This window comes from Ascaphus truei, chromosome 17 (genome assembly GCF_040206685.1).
Source record: "Ascaphus truei isolate aAscTru1 chromosome 17, aAscTru1.hap1, whole genome shotgun sequence".
NCBI classification, from domain to species: domain Eukaryota; kingdom Metazoa; phylum Chordata; class Amphibia; order Anura; family Ascaphidae; genus Ascaphus; species Ascaphus truei.
This window is the reverse complement of record NC_134499.1, coordinates 10,103,851-10,117,378: the sequence shown is the minus strand read 5'-3', so window position 1 is coordinate 10,117,378 and position 13,528 is coordinate 10,103,851. Positions and strand designations below refer to the sequence as shown.

The 13,528-nt window shown below is 48.5% G+C and overlaps 1 protein-coding gene across 1 annotated transcript in view; it reads right to left on the bottom strand.

The window, feature by feature from the left end:
• Nucleotides 1–1,890: 1,890 nt before the first annotated feature.
• Nucleotides 1,891–13,528, bottom strand: part of EP300 (EP300 lysine acetyltransferase) — a 122,071-nt gene continuing 110,433 nt past the window's right edge. Inside the window, exon 31 of the mRNA XM_075573877.1 lies at nucleotides 1,891–6,779. Within this exon, the coding sequence (XP_075429992.1) occupies nucleotides 6,075–6,779 (705 nt within the window). The 3' untranslated portion in view covers nucleotides 1,891–6,074. The remainder of the gene's footprint in view (nucleotides 6,780–13,528) is intronic.

The window sequence follows — 13,528 nt, the reverse complement described above, 5'->3', positions numbered from 1 at the left end:
GTTCCTCCAACACAGAGGGGACTCGGAATACGGGCAGGGAGGGGGGCACGTAGTAGGGAGGCAATATTGTTCAGAGATATACAATAATGTACATAGGTTCAGAGGAAGGGTCTAGAGGGTATGGGGGCATAGGATAGTGATTATAGGAGCTTTCAGGGGTAAGAGAGGGAGGGAACAGAAACAGTGTTTTAGGTTTTTAGGGGTTCTTAGAATAATAGAAGAATTAGTGCTTTAGGAATTAAAATAAGTTTAAAACAAAAAAAACATTGACAATGATATTCAGATGCCGGCTGGGACTGAGGTCCAGCCGTTGCCATGTGTCTGTGGTCTCAGGTCGGGGCACGTGCCCAAGACCTCGAGAAAGTCCTTGGGAGAGGGTGGAGCAGAGCAGCCCTGATAGAGGGAAAAGGGTCAGAGGGGGCTCTGCCAGATTCCATCAACCCAAAGGCAAGGGTGGGGCAGTGGTCACGGATCACGGACGCCTCTCCCACTTTGTTATGTTCTTTTTGTTTTTTTTCCCCTTATGTGTCCCATGTTCCCTGTGTATCCTCCCCATCCCTCCTCCTGCCTAGGTGGTACATCGCTGAAGCTGGGCAAACCGCTGTGCACTGCAGAGGAACAAAGGCTCTCCGGCAAAGGTCAGACAACCAAAGTTGAGACACAACGGAAAAGAGGTGAGACTACACACACACACCACGACTCTAATCTTTATTTCACATAATGCCAAAGGGCTGAACTGTCCCCGTAAAAGGAAGGTAGCACTCACTGACTATAAGAGAAAGGGGGCCGATATTGTGTTAATTCAGGAAACACATTTTAGAACCACCAGCTTCCCAAAATACTTTGATAAACAATTTAAACAAGTATATCTGTCCTCTGCAAAAGAGAAGAAACGTGGAGTGGCAATATTGATACACAACAGAGTGGGGCTGGTGGTGGATGATGTGAAAACAGACAAGGAGGGCTGGTTCCTTATGCTCACGGGGTCCATAAATCAGCAACCAATAACGATTGTCGCAATATATGCCCCAAATGGACACGACTCGGCTTTCTTCACAGCAACATTCACAACCATTCAAAAACACAGTAAAGGTGCCCTGATAGTAGGAGGTGACTTCAACACAGTGCTGAACGCAACCCTAGACAGATCAGGATCCCCCAAGCCTAGAATAATGCTTAGACCTACGGCACTGGGACAAGGGCTAAGGGACTTGCAGTTGGTCGATGTCTGGAGGGAGCCACACCCGCTAGACAAAAATTACACCTTTTATTCGCACCCACATGACTCATTCAGCAGAATAGACTACTTCTTTGTCTCTAGTAGACTGGTCCCAAAGATCGCCCACTCTGGGATCCACGATATTTCGTGGTCGGATCATGCACCCATAGAGCTACGGTGCACACAGATAGGGTTGGACAGACCGGGAGCAAATTGGAAACTAAATGAATCCCTATAAAAAATCCCCGAACTGATGCAGAAGGTTGAAGAGAGGAAATCAAACACATTTTTAGAGAAATTAAGGAACGCGTTCAGCTCCCCCTACAGATAAAACCCAACTCTTCGAGAAGCGTTCGCTCCACACTTACCCTGCTGGGAGGCGCAGTAAAGCAACATTAAGAGAGGGTTGACCAATTTAGCGGCCAAGAGTAAAAGAGAACACCAATAGTATCCCCAAATTCGGCCACCCTCCAACAAATCAGGGACACCCAGATATTGAATCTACTCCTTGCCTCCCATGCTGAGAAATCGTTAAGTTGGTCAAAAAGAAGATTCTTTGAAAAAGCAAACAAGCCAGATACCTTGCTGGCCAACTTGATTAATTCCAAAACAAATAATTACAACATACAGGCCTTGCATCTTCATCGGGTGTGATCTCGGCACCTAACCCTAAAAATATTGTAGGGGAGTTTAAGAACTTTTATGAAAAACTGATGATGGGGGAAAAGTGACCCGATCCTCCGGGACGGAGAAGGCCCTAAAAGATTTCTTAAAGGGCTCGAGTCTACTGAGTCTGAGTGAGGCAGATAGAGAGGTAATGGGTAGTGACTTCACAACGAAGGAAATAACCGAGGTTATCAAAAATATGAAGCCCTCTAAAGCCCCGGGTCCCGACGGGTACTCGAATCTGTACTACAAAAAATTTAGGAAACAGTTGACCCCATATCTCCTCCGCATGTTCAACCAAGTACTAGGAGGTACCACCTTTCCTGAGCACATGCTCCAAGCGTCCATCTCTCTAATACACAAGCAGGGCAAAGACCCCCAGGACTGTAGAAGCTACAGGCCAATATCCCTGATTAATACGGACATAAAAATCTACGCTAAATTATTGGCCAACAGATTGGGTCTTATCGTACCCAGACTGGTGCATCCAGATCAAGTCGGGTTTATCCCGGGTCGTCAGTCATCGGATAACACCCGACGAATTATTGATCTGATAGAAATAGCCAATTCAAGATCGATACCAGTTATAGCGCTCAGTCTGGACGCAGAAAAAGCGTTCGATAGGATAGACTCGCCTTACTTGGAGGCCACGCTTGGAGCATTTGGGCTGGGAGAAAAATTGATAAAAGCTATATTCGCTCTATATTCGGCCCCGTCGGCTAGGGTTACCCACCAGGGATTTGCTTCAGATCCCTTTCAAATTAAGGGCGGAACGAGGCAGGGATGCCCGCTCTCCCCCCTCCTCTTTGCATGGTGTATGGAGCCATTGGCTGCTCAGATACGCGACAGCAAAGACATCACGGGTATTGACATTGGAAGCCAGCCGCAAAAGGTGGCACTGTATGCGGATGATGTTTTCCTGACAATATCTAAACCCCTCCCCTCTCTACCAAACTTATTCGACTTGTTGGGGAGATTCAACAGGATCTCCGGATTCAAATTTAATCAGTCTAAATCTAACGCTCTAAATATAAATCTACCCAAACACTTAGAGAATCTGAGATAGATACATTTATCTGGGGAGGAAAGAGAGCGAGGGTGGGCAAGCAGATAATGCGTAAACAAACAGGGGCAGGTGGGCTGGCGGTACCTTGCTTGTTGTCTTACTACAATGCGGCTCAATTACGCCATATTGTGCAATGGCACACCGACCCAGACTCAAAAAGATGGGTCGCTCTAGAAAAAGACCTATGCTCCCCTTTAGAGCTGGAACATCTAATTTGGCTCCCCCAAAAGGTGCGGTTAGGCACCAAAATGCCACTATCCTCAATGACCAACTCGCTTTCAGTATGGGAGGCCACCAGGCTCAAATGCACGTTGACCCACAAATCATCAGGAATGACCCCTCTGTGGGTAACCCAATGTTTGCTCCGGGCCGGACCAACGCTGACTTCACTATCTGGAAACAAAAAAAATATTAATAGGCTAGTAGATCTGGAGGGCAGGCGAGGCATACAAACATTTGATCTACTTAAATCTAGTAAAAACATCCCCAATGCCGAGTTTTTTTAGATACCTCCAGATCAGAGCATTCTATCAGGCAACCCAGCCCCACACCCAATTAACGAATTTCGAAAAGCTCTGTCAATCAGGGACATCCACTAAGGGACTCACATCGCAGATGTACAAGGAGGTAACCGGTTCTAGCGCGACAGTGACGGACAAATCAGGATATATGACTAAATGGGAGTCCGATTTGGGGGAGGCATTAGATCTAGAGGAGTGGACGAAGATTGTGATGGCAACATCTAAAAGCTCCATGTGCACGACCTTAAGGGAGAACGCATATAAGGTTATGATGCGATGGTACCAGACCCCCACAAAATTAGCTACATTTCTGCCCAGTTACTCCCCATTGTGTCCAAGACAATGCGGACAGCAGGCAGACCTGTTGCACATGCTGTGGTCTTGCCCCAAGATCGCCCCGGTCTGGGACTCTATTAAGGATTGGCTGAATAAGATCCTAGACAAACTCATCCCACTGGACCCGTGGCTATTCCTCCTTAACAGGCCACACCAAGGTCTCTCCAAAGGTGAAAATAAAGTAGTGGCGCACTCTGCGGTGGCGGAACGAGGGGAGATCGCAGCACGATGGAAACAAAATGAAATCCCACTAATTGCTAAGATTCGGAATAGAATTTGGTCGGTCTGCCAGATAGAGAAATTGACGAGTTTGGTCAATGACACTGGTACAAATTTTCTAAAAGTCTGGTTGCCATGGTTGGACCAGACAGACATACCGGGGGTAGAAAGGGCCACGATTTGGCAATAATTGAGGTAAGTGCGTTCTCACTTGAAGACGTTCAGTCGGGACGAAATGGACTATATGGACAGATTAGATTCACATAGACAGAGATAGACACAGACTTTGGTGCAGGTCATGGGTGACGCGAGGAGAGCACTCGGTTTTCTCAGATGCAGAGAGCCAGCAGGCGCAAAGCAAGAAGCGGAACCATGGTAGGAAGACCCCCCCACTCCCCTATATCACCCCTCTCTCCCCCTTTTTTTTTCTTTTCTCTTCCCCCTGGGGGTTGTTGGTATGTCTGTCTGTTTGCCCTGTATGTCTGTATTTGTAAGTACTTATATGTGGCTGATTTTTACCAATTGGAGGTTGTTCCCGTGTTACAACTGTATGCTATGTATGTAAACCATGTACGTTATTAATAAAATTTAAGTTGAAAAAAATTTCAGGAAGCCGACGTGATTACGTAGCGAAACGCGTTGAGTGGGAGTCTTTCTTGCGGAGCAGTCTGGAGAGGGATCACGGAAGGTCCAGCCCCCACCAACAGACGAAACCGTATCTGACGTCAGACGCCGAGCCGTGACGCAGTAGAGCAGAGACGGAGGAGCATGGAGAGTCCCGGGATGGTGAGCTAGCTGGCTGGCTGATGATATCCTCTTATACACTTATTAAGTGTAACATGCCCGATTTTATTCTTTACATTGTGAGTGCATTTTTTACCTAGATAAAATATTTCTTATACCTTGCGCTATGCAAGTTTGTTCTCTCTCTCTTTTACCTTGGATATACCCTCCTGAGTACCTGAACCACCCTGATGATTGCCACACCAACATCTACCATTGACTGATTGTCAACACTGCTGTTTTGACTCTTACATCTTGGAAGTAGCCATTCTACAGGAGCCAAGATTTTGGAAACTCATTATTCCTATCCCCATTCCCACTGCACTTAGATTTGTTTTATTTGTGTTTCTTCCCTATGCTCCCCCTGGATTTCGTGTCTACTATTGACACTTCCCTGATGGGTCATTTCTCTTTTTTCAGCAAAGCCTCGGCACAGGCTGCAAATGTTGTTCTGATATATAACAGTGTATAATTGTAACCCTCTCATTGCTGGTTTATCATACGGCCATGCACACAAATTACAGGTCCTTTCAGGGACCATGCTGTGGGTTCGTGCCTATGGTGTGCATCGTTTTGATGGTCTGCGTCTAGTGGGGATTCGCCATGGGCCTCTGGAAGAGGTATGCACTCGCCATCTGCTGCTGGGTCTTTGCTGCTAACTGGATCTGCTTTGCAATCTCTGCTGTAGCTGGCGGGGGAACCGGCACTAGTTACTGGATTGGCACAGTCTGGGGTGGCGTGGTTGGAGTCTGGTACCTTGCCCTGGGAAATGCCCTAGGGCGACATGCGGTTGGGTGCAGGTTCTGAAGCTGCAAAGCTGATTGGGGCTGAGGCCCATGGGAGTGGCGGGCCCGGCTGAATTTGGTGAGGGCAGACCTTGCTGCTGCCCGCTGACGACGCCTGTCCGCTGCATGCTGGCCATGGGTTGGCGCAGTATCTGGGCCATGCTCCGGCGCAGCATTTGATGTGGGTTCATCACAGGCCGCTGGAAGATCTGTGCCTTTGCCATCTGCAGCCCGCTGGATTTGCATGGCCATCTCCACAGCACTCGGTGGGGGGCCCTGCACTGGCTGCTGCATTGGCCCAGCCTGGGGGGGCGTGGGAGTACTCAGCTGCCCGTCTGTCTTTCCTTGGGACATGCCACTGGATGGCTGAACCCAGGACATGCTGTATGGTGACATGCTGTTCGGAGGGGGTTGAGGGAAGACCTTGCTGCTGCCTGTTGACGACTCCTGTCCGCTGCATGCTGGCCATGCACCGGCATCTAGCCCTGCTGCCGCCTGTGCTGAAATGGCTGCAGCCGGCGCTGCAGTTGCTGCTGCCTCAGCCTGTGCTGCAATTGCTGCTGCCGCAGCTTGTGCTTGATGTTGAGGCAGAAGGGCACAGGGCACTTGTTCTCTTGGCAGTGCTTGGCGTGGTAGCAGCACAGAGCAATAAGCTTCTTACAGATGGGACACCCTCCGTTGGTCTTGCGCTTGCAGCCCTTGGTGTGCTGCACCGCCCTCTTCATCTTCTGGCAGGAAGGTAGCGAGCAGTTGGCATTGCGGCACTGACAGGCGTGTACCAGCGACTGCCTGTGCTGCTGCTGCCGCAGCTTGTGCTTGATGTTGAGGCAGAAGGGCACAGGGCACTTGTTCTCTTGGCAGTGCTTGGCGTGGTAGCAGCACAGGGCAATAAGCTGCTTGCATATGGGACACCCTCCGTTGGTCTTGCGCTTGCAGCCCTTGGTGTGCTGCACCACCCTCTTCATCTTCTGGCAGGAAGGTAGCGAGCAGTTGGCGTTGCGGCACTGACAGGCGTGTACCAGCGACTGGATGCAGCGCTGGATACTCAGCCGGCGGGAATCCCCGGGGCTCTGGGTAGCAGCCGCCTGCTGGTTGTTGCTCTCATCGTCCAACCCGAGGCCAAGCTTCTCCATCTTGTGCTCATGCGTCTTTGTGTTGTAGCAGGTGATGCACAAGTCGTAATCCTAGAGAAGCAAAACAGTCAGGAATAAATAAAGGATTTCGTAAGGGTCCCGGACATACACAGTAGCAGGCCTTTATGACATAAATTTATATGGTGTGGTGGGTCTGGGGTTTGAGCTTACAGGGGTGTTGTGTGTGTATAAACAACCAACAATAGAGGATACAAGAATCTAAATCTAAAAGCAGACTTATATAATGTTGAAATACAAAATACTATTATATTAAACCAGGGAGAGGTCAACAAGAGAAACCAATGTTTTTGTAGTTGTTAAACAAGAAACCGTCTTTATGGCCTTTTGATTTCTAGATTAACAAAAAAAAAAAAAAAGAGATAACGGAATAGAAGAAACTTTTCATTTATTAACATGAAATGTTTCCAAAAATGTAAATAATGTAACAATAGTACCGCAACAAAAAAGATGGAGGCAGACAGGTATAGTTGCAAACATCTGCAGAAGTTGCAGAAGTTTACTGCTCCAGCAGACAAAGATAACACATTTGGTACCTGTGTGTCTCCATCTGCTTTGCTGCCTTACTATATACAAAAAAGAAATACAGCGCCAAGAAGACAGAGTAGGTGTGCAAAATTAATAGTATGCCATTCTAATTTTGACCCTCAATGGGACACCCCTATTGGGGAGGAGAGAAGGGAAGGGGTAAGGAAGGATAGGGAATGCACTTGGAATATTGGGGCATTGGTGAGCTAGTTTGCACCAGGATTAACTTTGATCAAGAAATTCATAGGCAAATGGAGAGCCTCTGTAAAGCTGTATAATGCAAATAAACTAACAATAACCCCAATGTCCTCGTTGTGAGCTCATTACTCAAAGTAAAACGTCTAGAATTGCTATTAATTATAATATGGAAACACATCCGTAACAGAAAGGAAACTGGCTTCCAAATACTTTTGCCATTACACTGAATAAATGCGTGGGAAATTGTTTATCATTAATAATCGCTACACATTTTTGAGAACATACTTCTTGTAGGGTAAATCTTCTGTATGATTATACGGGGGGGATGGGGGTAGGGGAGAGATGTTTCAGTTACAAAGATTTCTAATAAGCCCATTATATATATATATATATATATATATATATATATAGTGTTTGACAAACCTATACATTTGCACGCCCCGGGCGAGTGGATTTAACATCGTGGCGAGCTCCTATTGGCCCAAGCAGCACACGTGTGGTACTAGGTGGCGAGTAGATTTTTTTGTTTGGCGAGTAGATTTTTTGGTGATTTGTCGACCAATGTATGTATGTATGTATGTATGTATGTGTGTGTGTATGTGTGTGTGTGTGTATATATATATATATATATATATATATATATATATATATATATATATATATATATATATAGTCGAAACAGCTGTCTGTTGGTGGGTTTTCTGGGTATGCACCTTAATCCTGGCTGTGCTCAAAGCTGTGACCATGCAGCATATAGGGAACCATGTTAAAAATGGTTTTTGAAGCAAAAAGTGGCACTGTGTGCTCATTTGCATGTCATTTCCCAGAATCCCTTAATGGTGATAGGCGGGGTTGCAGACCTGCCTAAGACATGCAGATGAGCATACAGTTGTATTTACATTTGTGTGTGTATATATATATATATATATATATATATATATATATATATATATATATATATATATATATATATATATATAAAATATTCTACATATTGAAGAGTTGGGGATTGGTCAGACACAAAAGTTGTATATTTCTGTTCCGAACACCCCTGCAATAAACAGAATTGTTTATAGTGCTATTCTGATTGGTCAGTTATGTATTCTTTAGGTGTAACTGGAATAGAAAACTTAGTTCTGAAACACACATTAAGCTATTATTTTGACAGAATATCTGACTCGCGAACAAAATATTCCCTCCTCTCCAATACTTCCGGGACGGCATCAGAGCAGGATGTCATTTCTCTCTAAAAGGACTTGGAGGCTGGAAACGTGGGCAGGTAAATGGCAGATGAGGTTTAATACAGATACATGTAAGGTTATGCATTTGGGAAGCAAGAATAAACAGGCAACTTACACATGAAATATACACAAATAACAGGATTGGCGCTTAGAACAGTGGGTGAGAGCGCAGGCAGTGGGTGAGAACGCAGTGTAACAGCCTGGGAGTCATGCCGCCCTCGGCGTGCTCCCCACTCACTCGCAGCTCCGCCGGGTCCTCCCGCGCCACGCAAGCAGCCTCCCTCCAGGACGCCGTTTCCTGCTCTACTTGGGTGCACGCGCGCACGCCGGTGTCCCTCTTCTAGGGCCGATCCTGGGGGCATGCCCGGTCACGCGCCCGCAAGCGCAGCCACACGGAGGCGCGGCCACACGGAGGCGCACCAGCGTCTTAAAGGCACAGTATCCCAAACTATTGCTGCAATCAAATGCAGCCTTACTACTGGGCTCTATTGCTCCTCCCCTGGGAGCCCTTCTGGACCTATCCCTGCCGCAGCCTGGCCCATCCACACACCCCCACCTTGCTACCCTGCCATTGGACCCTCTCTCCTACATATACCCTGCGGTGTCACTAACTCGTCGGCTGAGCATAGAACCAGTTGTTCTCTTTACTCTCTGCCTCCCTAGTCCTGTCTTGTCTTGTCTTGCAGTCTTCCTCGTGTACCGAACCGGCTTCCTCTTCGACTCTCCGCACCTCTGGCACCCCGAACTCGGCAAACGGTAAAACGATTACGTCTCTCTCTAACCCCGGACTTGGCTAACAGCGCCCACTACTATCCGTACCTCTCCTGCCCCAACTCGGACACCAAGACTATTCTACTCTCAAGACGTGCCCTCGTGGCTGTGGGTGGCGTTATATCCTTTCCCACCTCAGCACCGCGGTCCCGCCTCGTTTGTGGTGAGCTCGACCTGACATTATGCTCAGCCCAACAAACATGGACCCCGCTGAGGTGGAGCGTACTTTAACTTCCCACACTAATCTCTTCGCCAGGCTAGAGACTTATCTGGAACAGAATGATAGGCGGATGGATTTGCTTCAGCAGAGCCTCCATTCCCTTACCGTTCAAGCCTGAGCTTCCAGTCTGGGACCTTCACCGATGGCCTCAACGTCCTCCGCAACTGTCTTTACATCTCCTCTGTCTGCTATGGAACCCCGAATTCCGACCCCCAACCGCTACGCTGGGGACCCCCAAGGATGTAGGGGCTTCCTTAATCAATGTTTTATTCAATTCCAACTCTCATCCTCACGTTTTGTCTCCTCAAGCTCTAAGGTCGCCTATATCGTGGCTCTTGTCTCTGACGAGGCGCTGGCCTGGGCCTCCCCCATTTGGGAACAACAGTCTCCCATCACACAGGACATCGACCTCTTCGCCCATGAGTTCTGAAGGGTCTTTGACACACCTGGACGGCAGTTAACGGCAGCTTCCTCCCTCTTCCACATAACCCAGGCAGATCGTTCCGTCGCCCGGTACGCTGTGGAGTTCCGCACCCTTGCTGCCGAGACGGGGTGGAACAATGAAGCACTATCTTCGGCCTTTTGGCAGGGCCTGTTGGAGCCCCTAAAGGATGAGCTTGCGGCGCGGGAGCGTCCTACTGACCTAGAGGATTTGATCGCCCTATGCATTCGGGTGGACCAGCGTCTGCAGGAGCGGAGGACTGAACGTTCTCGTCATCGTCAACGGGTTTCAAGGTCTCCCGTCCCATAGTTCGTGTCCCCAGCACCTCCGTCTTTGGACGTCCCAGAACCAATGCAATTGGGAGGGAATAAGCTGTCCTCTGCCGAAAAACAACGCCGGCGCAGTGCAGGCCTCTGTATGTACTGTGGCAATTTCGATCACTTGGTGCTCCAGTGTCCCCACAAGCCAGGAAACGCCAAATCCAAATGAGATCCCTGGGAGTCTCGTTGGGAACACTGCCTCTCTCCCCCATCATCAAGGATGTCCTTCCCACCAGGATCCTGCTGCCAGTGACTCTGTCTGGAGAGGGGTTTCATACTCAAGCACTGGCATTTGTGGACTCCGGCTCCACAGGCAATTTCATTGATCAAGCCTTTGCTAGACGGAACAATATTCAACTTACTAGCAAGAGGATTCAAGTGGGCCTGGAGGCCATTGATGGCCGACCACTACAGCCGGCCTTCATCACGCTGCAGACGGTGCCTCTTCTACTGCAGTTCGTCGGGGCTCATACTGAGACCATTACCCTCGATGTCATCCACACTCCTTCCGTCGAGTTGATCCTGGGTCATCCTTGGCTCCAAGTTCATAATCCTCACATCGACTGGACAAACCGGGAACCTATCCAGTGGGGTGCTCCATGTGCCAAGACCTGTACCAGGCTGCCCCAGAAGGTAGGAGGTTTGCGTACCTTGCCAGAGGAGGTAACTCCTTGCCCGCAGTATATTTGGAATTCCGCGATGTGTTTGACAAAGCACGATCCGAGGTTCTACCTCCGCACCGACCTTTTGACTGTCCGATCGACCTGCTGCCCGGGGCAGTTCTTCCCTGGGGGCGATCCTACCCACTCTCTCTCCCAGAGACTAAAGCCATTAACACTTACATTGCGGAGAATTTGGAGAGGGGTTTCATCCAAAAATCTTCTTCCCCAGTCGGAGCGGGTTTCTTTTTTGTAAAGAAGAAGGATGGGTCTCTGCGCCCATGCATCGATTACCGGGGCTTGAATAAAATCACGCGTAAGAACCGCTACCCACTGCCTTTGATTACAGAGCTCTTTGACCGCCTTCAAGGAGCAACCATTTTTTCTAAATTGGACTTACGGGGCGCTTACAATTTGGTAAGGATACGCGAGGGGGATGAGTGGAAGACTGCGTTTAACACCCATGACGGCCATTATGAATACCTGGTTATGCCGTTTGGCCTGTGCAACGCGCTAGCAGTCTTTCAGGACTTCGTCAATGAAATTTTCCGGGACATTCTTAACAAATTTCTCATCGTCTACTTAGACGACATCCTAATCTTTTCTAAATCCGTCCAAGAGCACATTCAACATGTTCAGCAGGTGCTGTTACGCCTCCGGGAGAACCATCTCTTTGCGAAATTGGAGAAATGCCGAATTTCATCTGACGTCTGTGGCGTTCTTGGGATACATTATCTCTGACTCCAAGTTCACTATGGATCCAGCGAAACTAAAGACCATTCTGGACTGGCCCCGTCCAACCACCCTTAAGGCGGTGCAACGTTTTCTAGGTTTCGCCAACTACTACCGTTGCTTCATTCGCAATTTTTCCACCACCGTATCTCCCATCACTGCTCTAACAAAAAAAGGTGCAGATCCCTCATCATGGTCCGGAACCGCCTTTCAAGCATTCAATCTTCTCAAGAAGGCTTTCGTGGCCGCCCCTATCCTCACCCACCCAGATGCTAAACTTCCATTTACCCTGGAAGTGGATGCCTCTGACTCGGGGCTGGCGCCATTTTGTCCCAAAGGACTTCGCCCTTAGCCAGAATACACCCATGTGCCTTTTCAAAGAAATTTTCTTCCGCAGAACGGAATTATAATGTCGGCAACCGGGAACTCTTGGCAATCAAGTTGGCATTAGAGGAATGGAGACACCTCTTAGAAGGCACGGAAACCCCCATAACCATCCTCACTGACCATAAAAACCTGCTCTATTTAGAAGGGGCACGTCGACTGAGCGCCCGACAAGCCTGCTGGTCGTTATTCTTCTCCCGCTTCAATTATTTCATCTCTTTCGTCCCTGACTCCAAGAACCTGAAAACAGATGCCTTGTCACGACAGTTCCTTGCAGAGGATAGGTCGGAAGAACGGCTTGAGACGATAATTCCTCCCAAATTTATCGTCTCCGCCAACTCCTTTGACGTCATGGACAAGATCCGATCCAAGCAATCTCAGGCTTCTATGGGGCTTAAAGTCCCGGAGGGAAGACTCTACACCGCACCGCAACATCGCAAGAGAGTACTCGAGTGGTGCCATTCCTCTAAATCAGCAGGACACCCAGGGATGTGGAAGACCAACGACCTCATCCAACGAACCTTCTGGTGGCCAGGGATGTCTAAAGATGTGGAGGAGTTTGTGAAGGTATGTGGCACATGTGCACGCAACAAAGTACCTCGGGTCAAACCAGCAGGTCTTCTTCTTCCATTACCCATCCCAGATCGGCCTTGGAACCATATTTCTATGGATTTTATCGTGGATCTCCCAACTTCCAAAGGGATGAATACCATTCTCGTGGTCATTGATCGCTTTTCCAAGCAGACGCATCTTGTTCCCTTGAGGGGCCTTCCGAATTCTCCCAGGCTCGCGGATGTTTTCATCCAGGAAATCTTTCGTCTCCATCGAGTACCTTCAACCATCGTTTCGGACAGGGGGTCCCAATTCGTTTCAAAATGTTGGTGAGCCTTTTCACTAAAATTGGGCCTTTCATTACAATTCTCCTCAGGATACCACCCACAGACCAATGGGCAGACGGAGATAGCCAATCAGAACCTGGAACAATACCTTCGATGTTTCGTTACCGATACACAGGACGACTGGGTGGATCTGCTACCTTGGGCCGAGTTTGCCCTCAACTCCCTTCGTAATGACTCCACTCAAGAATCTCCCTTCTTTATAAATTTCGGCTTTCATCCATCCTGTCTACTCTCCTCCCCCTTATCCTCTGGGGTACCAGCGGTTGACAAACGTATCACCCGGCTGAGAGACTTATGGAGGAAGATTCAGGAGAACTTAAAGGTGGCCACGGGAAGACAGAAACTCCACGCAGATCGCCTTCGATGCCAGGTCCCAGAATTCTCTCCA